This window comes from Girardinichthys multiradiatus, chromosome 24 (genome assembly GCF_021462225.1).
Source record: "Girardinichthys multiradiatus isolate DD_20200921_A chromosome 24, DD_fGirMul_XY1, whole genome shotgun sequence".
In the NCBI taxonomy this organism is placed as follows: domain Eukaryota; kingdom Metazoa; phylum Chordata; class Actinopteri; order Cyprinodontiformes; family Goodeidae; genus Girardinichthys; species Girardinichthys multiradiatus.
In genome coordinates, this window is record NC_061816.1 from 17,888,766 (window position 1) to 17,906,411 (window position 17,646).

The 17,646-nt window shown below is 41.3% G+C and overlaps 1 protein-coding gene and 1 long non-coding RNA gene across 2 annotated transcripts in view; one reads left to right on the forward strand and one right to left on the reverse strand.

Moving 5' to 3' along the window:
* LOC124861261 overlaps positions 1–17,646 on the forward strand; it is a 55,714-nt gene that overhangs the window by 23,571 nt on the left and 14,497 nt on the right. The gene's annotated exons all lie outside the window — the stretch shown is intronic.
* The window catches only part of LOC124861260 (beta-1,3-galactosyltransferase 1-like), a 176,313-nt gene continuing 172,618 nt past the window's right edge, over positions 13,952–17,646 (reverse strand). Inside the window, exon 4 of the mRNA XM_047354832.1 lies at positions 13,952–15,934. Coding sequence (XP_047210788.1) covers positions 14,694–15,680 — 987 coding nt within the window. The 5' untranslated portion in view covers positions 15,681–15,934 and the 3' untranslated portion in view covers positions 13,952–14,693. The remainder of the gene's footprint in view (positions 15,935–17,646) is intronic.

The window sequence follows — 17,646 nt, forward strand, 5'->3', positions numbered from 1 at the left end:
TGCTTCCTCTCTTTGTGATTCAGAACCAAATTGGAAGCATTTGAAATAATATGTTAGTAAGAGATTGGTGAATTGGGCACATCTTCTTGGGTCTGTGTGACCGCTACTCAGTTTGTCTCTGCCTCTCGTCTCCTCACACTCAGAAGTGGCCCCATAGTGATATCACTAGGCAGGGTGGGGGTTAGCACATGTGGGTTCGGCCTGTTTGTTTACCTTTTCAGAGGTAGAAAAGTCAAACAAAGCTGCTGTTATCTTTCTGTTTAACTCGAGGTCTGAGACAGGCCCTGAAATATATTCTCGGCGGAGCAAAGGAGTTTCACTTTAAAGCAAGTTGCTTTTGACATGTATTCACATGCTTTTGATAACTTCATAAACAAAAACATTGCATTTTGGACTATTTCAGGACCACAGACTGTGGAACAGGAGATTATTTGGTTCAGTGCACTTTCAACTGAAGCGTTTTGGGCAGTCTCTATCAGACAAGTGAAGTGATTACAACTGCATATAAATAAGTATGTAGGTAGTTTTTTCTGCATTTAACACTACAACACTTCACAATTATTCACAACTTTTTGTTTATAAATATAAAATATCAGTAAAATACATTGAAGTTTGTGGCTCTAAATTGACAAAATGTGGACAAAGATTTTTCCTGAAATTATCATCTTCTGATTACAAGCACAGCATCTTAAAATAAAAGCCCTTGTTGTGTCAGAGCAAACTCTGCATTCTTCTGCACGCTGCTCCCAAAACATTTTGTGAAGACAAGTTCACAAACATGTTGAACAAGGGCAGAGACAATGTCAGGTTCTCTCTATAAATCCATAAATTACATGTCTGCAAAGCAAGCCAAGTGGAAACAGGCTTGTTTTTGCATTCAGCGCTGTGTTTTCTGTCAGTAACATGGAAGCAGCCAAACAGTGTCTCATTCATCTGCTGAGGATTTCCTAAGCCTCTCAGAGAGAGCAGAATCAGACAGGAGGAAACTGCGACAGAGGGGGGCAGATGGAGTAGATGGAAGCTTAAGCCTGCCTCAGATTTTTAGACACACAGCGACATGGAAGGAGCCTCTGGGAGACGGATTTGGAGGCAGAATATAAAAAACAAAGAGAGAGAAAAAGCCAACAGGTTAAGAGGGAAATATTGCTCAGATAGTTCCAGACATGCAGCGCCGTGCAGAAGTATTCATATGCTTAAGTTTTTCATATTTTGTTCACATTATAAACACACAGTTTGCACGACATAAGAAAAGCGTGGATGGTGTCAGAGGTTTTTACAAGTACTGCAGCCTCTAATAGCTTTTCTGTTAAGATTGCCCTGTACTTAGCTCTATCGATCTTCCCACCAGCTCCCCTCTCCCATCTCCAAAGCATGATGCTGCCACCACCATGTTTTACAGAGGTTGCATACAGAATGATGTGCACAGTGTTTTGCCAATCAGTAGTACGCATAGTGCTGCTTAGGTGACTTCTGAAGTAAACTGGTTGCACTGGATTTTATTAAGGGGCATTAGAGGGGTTCCATACAAATGCAAGACACACGTTCCAGATTTGTATTTTTTTAAGAAAAAAAAAAACGTGTTCCACTTTAATTGTAGGAATGTTGTATTGAGGATGATGAGCAATGTTAGTTTTCCACAACACATACAGCTTACAATGGTCAAGGACCGCAGGGCCCCGTTTTAGCTCTACACGAGGTCTTTCTGTTTTTTATCACAGAGGTGATGCTTGAGATGCACAAGTGACCAAAATCAGACACATCAGAGATGAAACTGAAGTAGTGACTGCAGGAACCTAAGCATGAGGTGGTAAAAAAAGGTCTTTAATACCAGCCAGGAAGGAAGAAAGAAGTTGGACCGTAGCAGCTGTGGCAGTTGGATCTCTTATGGTTCTGCATTTTAAAAACGGGCTTATTCAGCTCATGCTGAGAATTAAATGAGAACATTCACACTGCTTCTCTTATCTGCCAGTTCAGTGTTGCCAGAGGAAACTTAAAAAATGCTGTAGCCTGGCATGAAAATTTAAAGGAGGGAAATTGATTGCTCTGAAATAAAAAGAAAAGTCTCCCAGCGCCTCCACAGCTTACCAGTTATAGTCAGAATAATCTTATTGGTTAAATCAAAAAACATAACTCAATTATTACAAGCATTTGGTGAATGCGAAGGAAACACCCAGGCTGATTAACCCATGTCAGGAGAGTTATTCCTAGCCCTAGGTTATCAAATGACACATTCAAGAGAAGCTCAAAATAAGCTCCAAAGAAAGTTTTGTTTTTCAGAAATATTTCTTTTAGAACACTTTTCTTTTACTGAGAGCAACATAGCCATTACTTTAGCTTATATGTTGTTCAAGCCAGAGCTGCACGGGTCATTTGGCCATCTCTGCTTCTTTTCTGTCCACTGAACAATCACTCAAGCTCCTTTAATGATTTTCTGAAAATGTTTAGTCATGTTCAGGGTTACAGGGGGTGGAGCCTGCAGCGGTCACATTTTGTCAAATGCAGTCTGCAGTACTTCTTGTTTGGATTCTGCTTGATAGACCAACACAAAGTAGCACAGAATTGGGCTGTGGAAGGATAAAGATACTAATAATAAAAATCCGAAAGTTTGGCGTGGATTTTTATCCAGCCTGGTTTAAGACCTTGATGTACCTCTCTGTGTCCGTTTATTCTAACCACTCAGAACCTCGCAGGGAAGCAAACATCCATGTCCATACTTCCTGTATCTCTGCTGAAGAACCACATTCCACCTGGAGATACGCAATTTTCATTGTCTACTGAGAAAAGGGGAAGAAGAAAAAGAACGGACAAGTCCCCTTGTGTATAATTTAATTTCAGTATAAATACTGCTGTACTGTGAAGGTCTGCAGAGGTTTTGTAGAGAGTCAGCCAAAAGAGGCCACTCTGGAGGAGCGGCCAAGATGTACAACTTGGTTGGGAAAATCTCTACAGACCTGGGCTTTTACTGCTTCATTGACCTTGTATGGGTTCCTGCAGTCACTACTTCAGTGTTTTATCATTGATGGATGTTTTGGTGGTGGCAGCTTCATGCTGTGGGGATGCTTTTCTTTAGCCGTGGAAAAAGAAGCTGGTCAGAGCTGGAACAAAATCTTATGGAGGCTGAGAAAGACTGGAGAAAAAATATTTTAAAGCATTTTAGCTTTGTTTTTTTTTTCACTTCCCAACTGTGAACTACTTTGTGTTGTTCTGTCACAGAAATATGTTTGAATTAGTGGTTTTTACCGTGAAAAGGTTTGAGTATGAATCGTTTTCCAACACACTAACATACAAAGTCATTGTTGGGTTAAGGAATTAATAGATGTACATAGCAAAGGTTAGACAGATCATAAATCCTCACATTAGTTTATGTGTGTGTTCTGAGTATAACCTAGCTCCAAATCTCTCCTTCACAGACGATGGTGAAAACTGAGCAGAGGCCTATAAAAAGGAGAAAGTGTCATTAAAATGCATTGGAAAAACAGATTAAATGGTTTGTGGTTACAGTCCAAGCTTCAACAAGCACTTTAGAATAAATTGAAATGAACATATTAAAAAGAGCTGTGGATAAAGATGGGCTCATCTGGGATACATTTGTCTCTGGTACCGAGTACCTCACTTTCTGAGGCCGTAAGGTGCCAGTCTACCTCGGCTCCTTCTGACGGGCTGAGCAAGCATTGTCGGCTCGCAGCAAGAATAAAAAGAAAATGTAGACATGGGTGACTTTTCACGCAGAGACGCTCACTGATGATCGACACTCTTAGCAGCCTTCAGAACACTGAAATGAGGATTCTTAGCTAAGAATGTTGACATCAAAAAGATAGGAAGGCTGGTTCAGTTACCTGAGTTTCATATTCACAGCCCATGAGCTATTTATGAGGCTCCACTCTGAAATATGCAAATATTAATAAGCTCGCAGCTGGTCATAAATTTGAGACTGCAGCTTTCACAGAAAGGTGAGGCTGAGCACTACGCCTCCTCCAATTCCAGGGAGCAGCTTTCATCCCAGGACATTAAGAGTTAATTTATAGTTGATGCTATGCAAATTCAGCCTGGCTGTCATACTCGTCTTCGTCGAGCGCTCTTCGTGGATCCTGCCTCACACACTGATGTATGCTTCCAATTTAAAACCCATCCATCTGGACTGTTTGTCCTGGCAGATATCAATTTTAATGTCATAACTTTGAGGCTTGTTTCAAACATCTGAGTTCGACTTGATCCCTTGTAGCCACTCCTCTTTGGGGCAAAACCCAGCCACCTTTTAAGAGTCACAGTGACTCACAGTTTCTGCAGCTGAATCTAAGAACAAATGCAGCTTTCATTGATTTATTTTGCAGAATGAATCTGACTGTTCAGTCATATCGACTTTTGCTTCTTTGTGCATCTAAAGAGTGAAAGCAGGCAGTCGGGATGAAGAACAATAGCTGCTGTGCTTTTGATCGCTGAACTCCATCTAGTTTTGACCTTTGAGTTTATGGAGAAACCAGTAAACATTAGTTTCCCTGCCATGGATGAATTTTTACTGTACATTCTGGGAAGCAATGTGATCATGATGATCCCTCCTGGGTCCATGGACGTTTGCTCTTTTTGTTTATTTTGTTTTTTATTTTACTTTTGAATAACGTTGATACTGCGTTGATGCAAATTCAGTTAAATTAGCCATTTTGTGTATTTTGGGAGAATTTAATTTTATTTTTTATCAGATAGTTCCTGCATTTTAAACCGAATATAGAAGTCTGTCCATTCTGCATTTTTGTGCCATTGACTCTCATTCAAAATCTATTTTTTTTGTAAGACACGCAATTTAATCTCTTTTTTTAATTTGTTTTTTTATTGCTGGTGTTGAAATCCCTTACAATATTCAAAAATATCTTTTATTTATCAGGACTCAAGGTAATAACATGAACAACAATGTAGAAAAAATGGAAATACCTAAAGCTTCTATTGACATTTTCTAAAAACACATTTTTATTTGTCCAAGTGGAGCGCAGCATTAAGAAACCCCAGAAGGATGTTCATACCCTGAACACCTTTTCTACATTCTGCCACATTATAACCACAAACTTTGACCCTATTTGACCCAAGGCTGTCCCCCATTGTCAAATCTAGCCCGTGGACGCCACGGTTAATCAGTTAATCACAAAAGGCGCGGCAGTTGACACCCACTCATCCCACTCCAGAGATTCTACATACGCTAGTTGGATATTCAACCCAATCAAGCTTACTAGAGTGGGTGGGATTTTTAATACAAAAGACTCTTAGACCCTCTTATATGAGAAGTGAGAAAAAAAGAGGAAACCTTTAGATTACTTAAGGTTTACTATAACACTAGCAAGGGCCCCTCCATGTCTCTATATTTAGGAGAGACATCTTATCCCAGAATGTCTCACAATCAACTCTGATTTTTAGATGGTCCTCCTTTGTCCCCTATGGGGAATTGTGGTGTGACTCCAGGAGGGAGTTAAACTAAGTCACTCTAAAACCTCAGCTAGTGCTGATGAAGGACATCTACTAAATTAAAAAGGAAACTCTCAGATCCGAGGTTTTGTGTGTATAAGAAAATGTGCTAAAAAAAAGGTAAGGTTTATTTTAAAATAAAGCAAACAGACCCGAAAAATGTATTATTTTGAACTCCCCCAAACAAAAAAAACCTTCCTCAAATCTTCTAACAGCAGTGCTCTAAGCATCTAGGCTTTATACTATCCTCGGAATGATTTGATTTGTTTTCACAGCTAAACAGCCAGCTTAACAACTCCCCAACGTCTTCTTTTACGCTCATTTATTGAAGGATGACTTCCAACCATTGCCATATACCATCGACATCATAAAACTGAAATAATTCAAAATAATATGTAAACTAATTGCAAATACAACACACCAAAGGAAATCATATTGGCTGTTTAGCTTGTTACCAGCTAGCTTCAACCACATTAGCTTGCTGCTACTTATTCAGAACAACACATATTCGTTCTCGAATGTGATCTACAAAAACCATTTATCATAATTAATACAATGATTAAAATACTAACGAACAAATATAACGACAACGTTAAGGTGGATACAGAGCTCACATGAACAGTTCAACAATCTTTTCCGGCATTAACACTGATAAACACTACAACAAAAAAAACCAAAGGAGGGCACAAAAAAAAACTTTTCTTACAAAAGGCAGAATAAGCACGATTAAAGCTGCTGCAGGGAGTTCTGAGAAAACCTGGACTAAGCCTGATAATTTGAACAAGCACACCTTAGAGGTGCTTCCCCTTTACTCGCTGCAGTGCCACAGGCCTCCCTCTACAGCTCCTCCGCCCGCATGCCTTGCATTCGCAGCTTGCTTTTTGTCATTGGTCTTCTTCTGTTTACCTGTCTTTGTTTTCTGAGCAGGTGCCACTCAAGAAATTGGCAGTTTTGCTGTAACGTTAGGTTGTTTTTCCACCATTAGCACAGCTGCAGCACACCGACAATCTTTAGCTTAAACGATGGTGTGCGATGTGTGGGGGGAGGGGTGTGAGTAGTGCATACGCAAGCGTGATTGACATTGCTAAGACATTCCTCCTGGGCTGACCCATGACCCCGTCCCTTCTCTCCACAGCATAGTTTTCTTTATTTCTTGTGAATATTAGGCCTCAGCATTGAAACCTCCAGCAGGGAAGCTAAAAGGGTTTTCTTTTTTTTTTTATTTCCACATATATTCGCACCTTCAGCCAGAGACTCATCACACCAAAAATACACCAGATGAAATCATTTCTGCCTTTACCCATCAGACTTTACAATGCCCAACTCTGAGTGACTTAATCTAATTTTTTTCTGGACTCATTTCCAGATTATTATTTATTTTTCAGTCATAGTTAAATTACTTAGTTATACATTTCTATGACTTATGGTTATATTTGTATTAATAATATTTAACACCTTGGATGGAGTAACCAACGAATAAGCAATTTCCCCTTGGGATCAATAAAGTATATTCTATTCTATATTCATAGCAGTATTTTATTGGGATTTTATTAGATAGACAAACAGAAAGCAGTGCAAAAGTGTGAAGTGGAAGGAAAGTTCACATAGTTTTTAAAATGTTTACAGATAAAAAACTGGAGGAGTGTGGTGAGCTTTGATCTAAACCTTTCCTTTGAGCTCTGGCTGTGTGTTTAGTGTGCTGCTAGAAGGTGAAGCTCCGCCCTAGTCTCAAGTCTTTTCAGCCTTGAACAGGTTTTCTTCCAGGTTTTTCCTGCTTTAAGGACATCTTCTCATCAGCATCCCCACAGCATAATGTTGTCACAATCGTGTGTTCGAGGTGAAGTGCCAGAAAGTTTTTCCTGCGCACCTCATGGGCTCAACACACACAGACACCATGCACTTATGTTCACAGCCTAAAGTCCGTTTACATCAGATTTTAACCTGACATGCCCTCTGAACTAGGAGATAAACCCACCCAGGCAGAGCAGGAACATACAAACTGGACTTAACTCCAAAGTTCAATGCAATAATATTCTTGCTTTTAGGCAACAAGAAAAAACACCCAGCATTTCATAAATGACTGCCAGTCACAAAGCCTGGTAACCAGGAAATATTTCAGGAAGGCACGCATTAAGGAGCTCGGTGTCAGGAGACCTAAGACTCCCAGCTGCTTTCTCTCGGCCAGCCTTGTTCTCTCACCTTAGTTGAAAAGCAAGGACACAGATGGCAAATTATCCTCTAAAATGATTCTCATAAACACAGAACCTCAGTGCATCAGAGGACAAGTGACATGGAGATCAGGTGAACTGGAAGGTTGAGGGCATTTAGGGCAAAAAGTGTAAATATGCATAGACGGATTAGAAAAGACTTAAAAAAATAAAATTCTCTGTGCAGCGCATTAATCCGCATTAGGAAAATTGCCTCTAGAGTCTGAACCATCTAAATAGACCAAAATTTTAAACTAAGATTTTCTCTGTGCTCTACCAGAGATTCAGTCCCTTGTAAGAGTTTCCATATTTATCGACCTTTTCCACATTTTTTCCTGTTACACCTGCAAAATTCTTGTTTAATTTTTATGTAAAGACCAACATAAAGTAATACATAGTTGTTAGGTGGCAGAAAAATGATTGTAAACATATTTTGGCAATTGAACTATTGTACTAATGCATTAATATGATGCTTTGATCCAAACCTGGATCTTCCAGAATTGTCCTTTAGTAAGCTCCATCCATCTTCCTATCATAGAAATGCAAAATGCACCACTGAGCCCAAGAAGCTGCGATTGCCAATTATTCCGTGTAGTCGTAGGCAGACTATTCCTGTAAATTTCTGGAAGAAAAAAAAAAGTTATTAACTGATAACACGTTGTGGCAGCTAGTGAATGAGCTGCAGTCTTTTCCACATGATAAGCATTAAGAGCAAGCGCATCATAAACTAGAATAAAACTCCCAGATATGCTGTAGTTTTGCCAGACTGTTGGAGAAAGTCATCAAAAAGAAGCATTTGATGCAAACATGTCAACTGGGAATAGTTCCATTATGAAGAAGTCATTATAGCCGCGGTGTGCTTCCCACCAGCAGAATCCCAAAAGGTTTCCTTGTCGAAACCGTCTGAGCGCTGGGCCTCATCAACAGTGATTCCCACTTTGTTCTGTTTGTTTTTGCGAGTGCAAAACCGAGGGTGCCATTTCATTTCTCCTGCATTGAGTCCTGCAGGACCGCCGATGACGCTGTTGGCTGCAACAAAAGGCTTCCACTCCTGTAGGCTTCAGGGTCTTCTGTGTTAACCTATGCACATCCAGTCTGAATTCACACACCTGGGGCAACAGCTGACAGGTGTCTGGCTGAAGCTGCAAAGTGGATGACCTTTTGAAGAAAGATAAACTGGTCAATATTTCTTCAATGGTTTTCAGATGTAGCTGAAAAAATGTCAAGCTCTTGTTTTTCTCTTTTATGGACAGCAAAAAAGAGCTGCCAGGCACTAATGATTTCAGATAATTGCCTTCACCATCCAAATGGTGACACAGGGACCACCACGAACACCAGGCCACTTACCAGAAGCGTCTCTGTTGGCCCTATGTCATAATATTCAGTTTATTACTCAGACTGACGTTGTTAGTCGTTAACATGGGAGACAAATATAATTTTGGGCCTTGGATGGAGCATTTGATGGTTTTCAGGGTGGATTGATTCTACAGCAACAACTTCAGCTTAACAAGAAAGGAATGCTCAGGTTTGAATTTATTGTCTCTAATCCTTACATGGTCAATATATACGTGGTTTAATGTCAACCCAATCACAGGATTTTTGTAGCCATCAGAAAGATTCTGGTTGGATGTTTGAGTTCATTTAAACTGGTTGGTTTACTGGGAGGGACCTGGCTTTTCAGCATGGTTCAAACTTTCTCAGTAGGGTTGGGGTCAAGGCAGTTCCACTGACCAGATTTGTCTGTTTTAAAACCAGTTTCAAATCAGTAATACCTAATTAACCTCAAACAGTGATTAAATTTAACTCAAGGAGCTCCTATAAGGCTCCAATTTGATATGTGTGAACACCCAGTTCTATCCAAGTTTCAACCAGCAGACCGAAACTCTCCCAGATTGAAAAAAATGGGTTTGGATGTCCAGGTAAACTAGAAACTGCAGCACTGTCCACAATGAAGCAGGTTTTACATCATTGTGGACCGAGGGTTGGGCTGATCGGTATGTCAATATTTAGAAATAAATTGGCATTTATGCACCATGAGATATGCAAAGACGTTCGCTAAGATCAAAGTTTCCATAGAAATCTTGATCCTTCTGGATCTAATTCACTAGAAGCTTAATGTTCCCTAATGCTCCTGAATGCATCGGTCACTTGCTTTTCCCCATCACTCACCCAGAAACCGGGCTCCCTGTTTGTTTCAGGTGAGCAGCAGCATTGTGACGACAGCAAAATAATTAAACAGCCTGACAACAATTACTGTTACATCAATACACGGAGGATTTATTTGTGAATAAAAAATTCTGAATTATAAAGAACGGACTTTGAAGAGAAACCAAACCCCAAATCAACTTTTGTTTTTGCAGATAAACTGTATAAATTGGGCCTTAAGTGTGCTACCTTTATATTACTGTGCCATTTTTTAAAATTTTATGTAAACTTGTTTAATTGTGCAATATTTGTCCTAAAAACCGTCTTAGTGCTGACCTCATTGGGTTGAACGGTGGTTACTGCAGTTGAATTTCCTATTGGTTCAAATGGTACAGCTTGGTACATGCTTACGTCACAGCCCAGCGTTCGAGTATTAAACCGTCCCACTCTGATACACGCCCCTGTAGCGAGTCAGGAGTTGGAATTGCTCCTCCACTGCCGCAGCAATGCAGGCTTCAGGCATCGCTAAGTCGGCGCCTAGAGGCTCGAACTGTTGAGGCTCAGGCCCGCTGTGCTCCGTAAAGCCTCTCGTAACCTCCGATAATGAGAGGGGTGAAAAATCCTCCGCCTCAAAAGACCTATCCATAGTGAAACTACCAGCATTGCTCTGCTCACTCTCCATGTTTCAATATGTGAGATGCCCCTCATCCTCCTGACCACACCTCCCGCTTATCCCCCTCCATCATACTGGAAAAGAGAGATGTCAGCTCGTCTCAGCTATCAAACTTCGGCTCCAGTTTGTTAGAAAAATCTTAAAAAGGAAAAAAACAAGTTAGAAAAACTTGAGAGAAAAAGATGGAGGCTGCACCACTGAAGCCGACGGACACCAAAGCACCAAGCAGCAGCGGAGCTGATAAAGGAGTAGAGTAGGTCTTTAGTTTTATAAGGAATAATTGATGGATAACCAGATCTAGTGATGAAGTTTGTCAATGTTTATCCTGTTGATGAAAGGGTGAGTAATTGTGCCACTTGTGAAAAAGCTTTTATTTTTATGTCTTTATGGCTGTCCTTTAGTCTGTGGCTGTCATCTTGAACATGAATTATACGACTTATATGGCTTGAAATATGAATTGTTTAACTTCCCGGCTACATTGTGCTATATTTATTTTCACCCATAAACAGCAGTCTGTAAATGGTTCTTAGATTAATGTAATGTGTAAAGAAACATCACACATTGGTGTGATGTTTCATTCCTCAGCTCTTTAGTGAGTTCTCATTCTATTTTTGCAGTTTAGTGGTTGAATATTTGGTGCTCTGGTCCATCGTCAGTAGACCCCCAGCATGTGATCAGATTATTGTGGGGATTCTTTCCAAAATATTAGTTATTGGTTGTTTTTTACAAGTGTGTTCGCTGGGTTAATTGAGTAGCCAAAGGTTAAGCTTGTTCAGTTATTTCTAATGTTGCATTATGTGTAAGGTTTGTTTTTACCTTGCTGTTTTTGAAGAAGGGTCAGTCTGAGTCCTCGTTCACAAGGTTGAATGTTACATGGTGGTGGCAGCATCATGCTGTAGCACCTTTTTTGCTATCAGAGGTACTTGTACATTTTACAAGGTGGATAGAATGAAAAAGAATAAGGACTACCTTCAATTTCTGCAGTTTCTAAAAATAAAAAGGTAGTTTGATGAAATTGGTCAAACATCTAGCCGGTGTTGTTGTAGCATTTTGGTGGCATATGGTTGAGATCTAACGCCTTGCTCACACTGAACGGTGTGGTCGTGCTGCAGAAATCCACTCACACTGCGCTGTGGCCAGCCCGGCAAAGATACGGCTCCGGCTGCGGAAATGGCGCTCGCCACAGCAGAAGTTTCCGGGAGTTTACGCGAGAACTAGCCCAAACATGCAGCAAGTCTCTCATAAACAAAGCCTGTATTTGGCCGCACAACCACTATATCATAGTTTTCTGCAGCATGCAGGCAAAACAAGAGAGAAAAATTCCTGTCTGATCCTTTCTGTTGCTATCCCTCTAAATTAGTAAAAACAGCTATGGATTTTTCTATGGCAAAACTCTTTGTGCATAACTATCCCTTTTCATCCTCAAATAGCGCCTTGTTTCCTCATTTTCTGTTTTTTGTCGTTTTATTTACACTAGTCACGTTAGCGTATGTTGGTGGGTTGACTTTTTATAAAATTCACCAGAACTCTCTCCTGTCTGGCTTCCTGTTTGGCTGGTAAAATTCACTGGCTTGATACAGAAACCGTTGTGGCGTCCGGCTAAACTTCCTTCTTCGTCGAGCCGCACGGCCTCGGTAACCGCAACCGCACTGAACTGTGGCTGATGTAAGTGTACACATTGATTTTAATGATGTGGGTTCCTGCGGCCCCCGCATCGCAGCTCCACCGCGTTCAGCGTGAGCCACCAGGCCACCTTACATCTAAACGGACCCTGAACCCTTTCATCCAAAGATGTGCATGCATGCTGTGGATGTTGTATAAAAGTGGGCTCAGACCGGAGCTTTGGGGAGCACCATTTGCGAGCATATTCCCCTCTGATTTATAATCTAGAGTCCAATGTAAGAATGTAAGGCCATTTACCTGACTGAAGCTTGGCCAAACCGGGTCATTAAATAAGACAGAGTTCCCAAACATCACAGTTAATCTACAGAGGAAGGGTCTAAAAAATAATAAATAAGAGTAACAGTGGTCTACTCAAACTCCAGATCTCTACGTGATTGAAATTGTAAATAAATACCCAAACTGGTATAAACATTCAAGTTTAAAATAAAAACAGTTGGCTGTTATTAACACTCTGCATCATGTCACACTGACTCTTTTGAGAGAAACTAGAAGATAGATTTTCCCGTAAGCCTCAGCACATCTGATGAAAGATTCAAAACATAAAATGTTATTCATGACTAGTGCAACTTAATGGCTCAATATGGGCAGAAAAATAGTGATTGATTCATGTTATTTGGAGAAAGAAATATCACATCCTTGGTTTTCTACCAAGAAATAAATATTTTTTTGCAAGAGCTGCAGTGCCTTGCTAAGTATTTATTTTATGTAACATAATAGCCATTGACCTTAATGTATTTTATTGGGATTTTATGTGATACAGCAACACAGAGGGCATAATTGTGAAATGGAAGGAACAGGTTTTCATAGATCTAGTATAAATGTAGTATAGTAATCTAAGAACTGTGCCATGCATCATATGCAGCCCTCTGTTAAATCTTTCTAGAAACAGCTTCTGCTGCAGTTACAGATGTAAGTCTTTTAGGTTATGTCTATTAGTTTTGCACAGGTAGAGACTGAAAATCTGAAAACCGCTCTATCTCAGACAGATTTGATGAATAGTCTCTTAATCAAGTCTTGCCACAGATTCTTAATTAGATTTAGGCCTGGATTTTAATTGGGCCATTTAAACACATGTTGATTTGAGCTAAACTGTTCCATTTCAGACCAAAATGGAGTAGTGCAACATTGTGAAGTACAAGGATGCATGGTTATCAACATTGTTACAAATAAAAACTTGTGTGCATTTACATTCAGCCATAGCCATGTTAAAACATGGTGGTGGCAGCATCATGCTGCTCGGTTGTTTCTCTTCTGCAGGAATAGGGAAGCTGATCAGAGCTGGTTCTCTTGCCCAGTTTTTGCCTTCCATCAATCTTCCCATCAACTCTGACCAGCTCTTCTGTTCTTGCATCACCACAGACAGCATGATGTTGCCACCACCATGTTTAATTTAGTTCTGTTTTGTGTCCCCTGCATTGTTTGATTAATGCCTTCCTTTTTCAGCTGCTCATTTTAGGTGGAAAAATGCATTTCACTTTACCAGTATGCAGTATTGTTTTGTGGTTGTAACAAGGTGTTCGAATACTTTTGTACAGTTGCTGTAATTGCTCCGAGACGTTTTTCGGCTCCCAGTGGCACAGATTTGATTTAATCACACAATGGAGTCTGCCTGACTGGTCCACCACCTGCACAGACGGTGGGAATGCTTCCAGAGGCATGAGGAAGGTTCAGAGACTCGCTGTGAAGAGTACAGCTGCTCTAATTAAAGGCTCTCACTCCTACAGAGAAATCAAACGTAAATTAACTGTCGGGTTACGTGCATCAAAGTCTGCAGAACAAATACGACGTAAAATCTTATGAAACAGGTTTATTTAATCTCAAGTAATGGAAAATAAAATAAAAGCACTCAAAAACAGTAAGATTTGTTCTCAGTATATACTTCTCCTGCTCTCTATGTTCAAGTAATAGAAAATACAGTAGTTTGCAGCCTGCTCACAGCGATGCCAGAGACAAAATACTGCACTTCACACATTAACAGAGGTTAACATTCACTTGGGAATGCTAGCAGCCACGTTTTCATTCTGATCGGTTCCTCTTTAAATCTCTTAGAAAGTAAAACGTTTATCTGTGCAGAACATTGATGTTCTCTCATGAATATACTACTGCTTTCAACATCACATTGTAGATCCACTATAGTCCTCACAATGACTACTGCAGGATCAGATATCCAGTATCAATACCTTGTTCAGAAAATACAACAAATACATAAAGAACATTCAAAATCAGACCTTGTGACTGCATCGAGCAGAGCGTCTGTCAGCATTTATCTCATCTGCTCACCTGGTAATTGGGGACAGTCTGTGCCTTGTGCAAATGATGAGCTAAAAACATGTTTACAGGCACGGACAACTAACCACCAGGAGGTTCTGCACGCGTTGTCAGCCGTTTTGGCTCTGAAACACCTTGAAGTTTAAGCGTACACGATAATCCAGAGGAGTTTGCTTTGTTCTTTCTTGCACAGTAAAGCATCCTGGCCAAGCTTTCAAAGCACAGGAAAGCCCTGAAAGCAACTGGAGAATGGATCATTTAGTCTGCTAACACTTCAGGTGTTTTTTGCTGGTCATGTCGTTCCAGATGCGGTGCATCTCTTCGGGGGAGATCTGGTGGACGGTGACCACCCGGCGGTAGCGGCAGAGGCTGTAGGCCATCTTCCAGTGGTTGAAGCCACTGTTCTGGAAGGGGTGGATGCCTAACTTCCGGAGGCACACGCCGACGTACACGTCTTCCAGGTGCAGCAGCCTGGTGTGTAAAGAGGTCTTGTATATGAGCTCGGCCACGTCTGTTGAGAAGACGTAGCCGGTGCCAGAGCAGAATGGTGGGTACTTGCTCTCAGGGTAGAGATCCCTGGGCATGTACCACTTGCTGCGCATGTCTCTGATTGGCCCACCGTTGATGACATAGCCTGTAAAATACCTCCTCCTTGGCTTGGTGGTAGGCTTCAGGAGGTTGTAGATGAGGTTCTCCATGTTGACAAAGATGTCACTGTCTGTCTTGAGAACATATTGAGCCTTAGGGCAGAATGTGGCGACCCAGCGCATGCCCATCAGTGTTTTAAGTGTCAAGTTGTGGTATGAGTCAATAAAATCCTCCACAATGATGTCATGAAATATCTGACTCTCCTGCTCCACCATCTGATTGAGGACAGCATCAGTGCTTCGGCCCAGCAGGAAAAGCGTGAACACACGTACGTCCGGAAACGTCGTCTCGTCGCCCCACGTCTCCCTGATGGCTTGACGGGCGTTGAACTCCTTGTGGGTGGTGCTGATCAGGATGACGAGAAAAGGCGGCTCAGCCTCACACTTTTTGGCCTCGTTGATAAGGTAGCCGAAGTCATGTGGGTTGAGCGAGCGTGTGCGGATGTTGCTGAACGTGGAGTTCTTGCTTACTTTGGGTGCTTTGCGCATCGGTATAGACACTTGGCCCACGTCGGAGGAGGAAGGGCGAGACACACTCAGGTACCACAGAGCGCTGGCCCAGCATACCACTGTCAGCAAGTACAAGCAGGAGACCTTAGAAGGCATTGCTGTTCACTGGGCTGGCATTACCAGCGGCAGCAGTGGTGGAAACGTTGAGGCCATACCTCCATGAGTAGTGTTGGATCCATCAGTGCAGCTTCTGGTTGCCTCCACAACAGCGCTGACATTAATTTCCGAAAATGGGTCTTCTCTACTGCTGGTGTTGTGATTAAGGACTACTGAGGAGATTTCTATTATCTGTGTCTCTACAGAGTCCCATTGCAGCTCGAAGAAAGGTCCTCAGTTCTCTGTTGTTGCATCTGGGAAAACAGAAAGTAAAAGACAAATCAAAACCAGGCAATTAAACAGCAGTAAGAGAAGCACATTAACTTGTGGAACAGACTAGATCTTTTATTCCAGAGGAGGCATTTATAGCAGTACAGCACACGTTTTTTTTTTTATCCCCATTTCATCACAGGGTATAAAATCAGCAGCTGTACAGGCTTATTCTGTCACTGTGATGAGAGCAATATAGTTGGAAGAAAGAGAATATTAGAACCACTAGGGCCTGTGCTGTCTCCAATCCCACCAGTCTGTTTGCAAATGTTGTTTATCTCGCTCTTATCCCCCTCGGACCAAGGCAGCAGCTGAAAAATCAGAGCTACAGCAGCAACAGACAGGAGGAAACGGATCGAGGCAGAGGAGGTGAAACAGTCTCATGAGAACAGATTAATATCCACTTCCTCTTCTCAATCTCTCACCTCTTCACTCAGTCTCTTGGTGCCTCATGTGGACTTGACATTTTATTTTGGGAGCTGTTGAGAACCTCTTCTCTAACCAAATACCTACAGTGCCTTGCACTTCATGAACACCCTATGATCTTTTCTACATTTTGTCACATTACAAACTAGTACATAACTGTGTTTCATTGTAGCTTTGCCTGTATGTTTAGGCCAGTAGTGCTGGAAGGTGAACCTCCATCCATCTTCCCAGTTCCTGTTTGAAAAAAGCATCCCCACAGCATGAAGCTGCCACCACTACGATGTACATTTTAGGACATCCTCAGATCTCAAAAACAAAGGCACCAGACTAAAAAGTAATGTCTCTAAGAAACTGTTCAGACTTGTAACACCACGGGGAGCTTAAGTTGCTCTCCGTTTTCTTTTGCTACATTTGTGTTATACAGAGGCCAAGTGTCTGAGACCCGAGGATGTCCTAAAATGTACACCACAATGGTGTGTTTGTGGTAAAGTGTAGTGTTGATCCCCCTCCTTTCCACACAGCATCTTCCATGTAGGCCAAAAACTTTAATATTGGTCTCATCTGACCTAAGTAGCTTCTGCCACATGCTTGTTTTGGTCTTAACACGGCTTTTGGCAAACCTTAAATGGATCATCTTCTATGGTGCTTCTGTAAAGCCCAGAGTTGTGAAGTCTATGACTGAGTTGTCCTGTGAACAGACTCCTTCCTGAGTGGTGGACTCTGTTTACTCATTAGTTGACTTCTAAAACCGCTTTCTAAAATAGGTTTCCCTGGTTTTAATTTAAGGAAATCAGATTAAAGGGGATTGGATACATATGTATTGAACATTTTATGGAGAAAAAACACTGAACACACCATCCCCAAAGCACAGTGGTGGCAGCATCATGCTGTGTGGATGCTATACCCAAGCACGGACAGGGAAGCTGGTCAGAGCAGACTAAAGGGCAACGGTAGAAGAAAACCTGTTGGATGCTGCTAAAACATTTGATTCTGACTGGATTTGGTGTCATTTGGCATTTAGAGGCGATGATTGACGAGCAGCTAAGAGGCTGTTTGCTGTCTGAATGTCAAAGTAAATTAAATCCCATCTTTGCAAAGACTTTTTTGCTCCAGATATGCTGTAATCTCCCATGATGTGACAGCAGCTCTCTGTAGTCTTCCTGATCATACACAACTGATGATAAAAGAATAATAAAATAAATATCAGATTAGAGGTAGCACAATCTGCAAAGATGCCTCTGGTGCTCTGTTATAAGATAGAAGGCTGGAG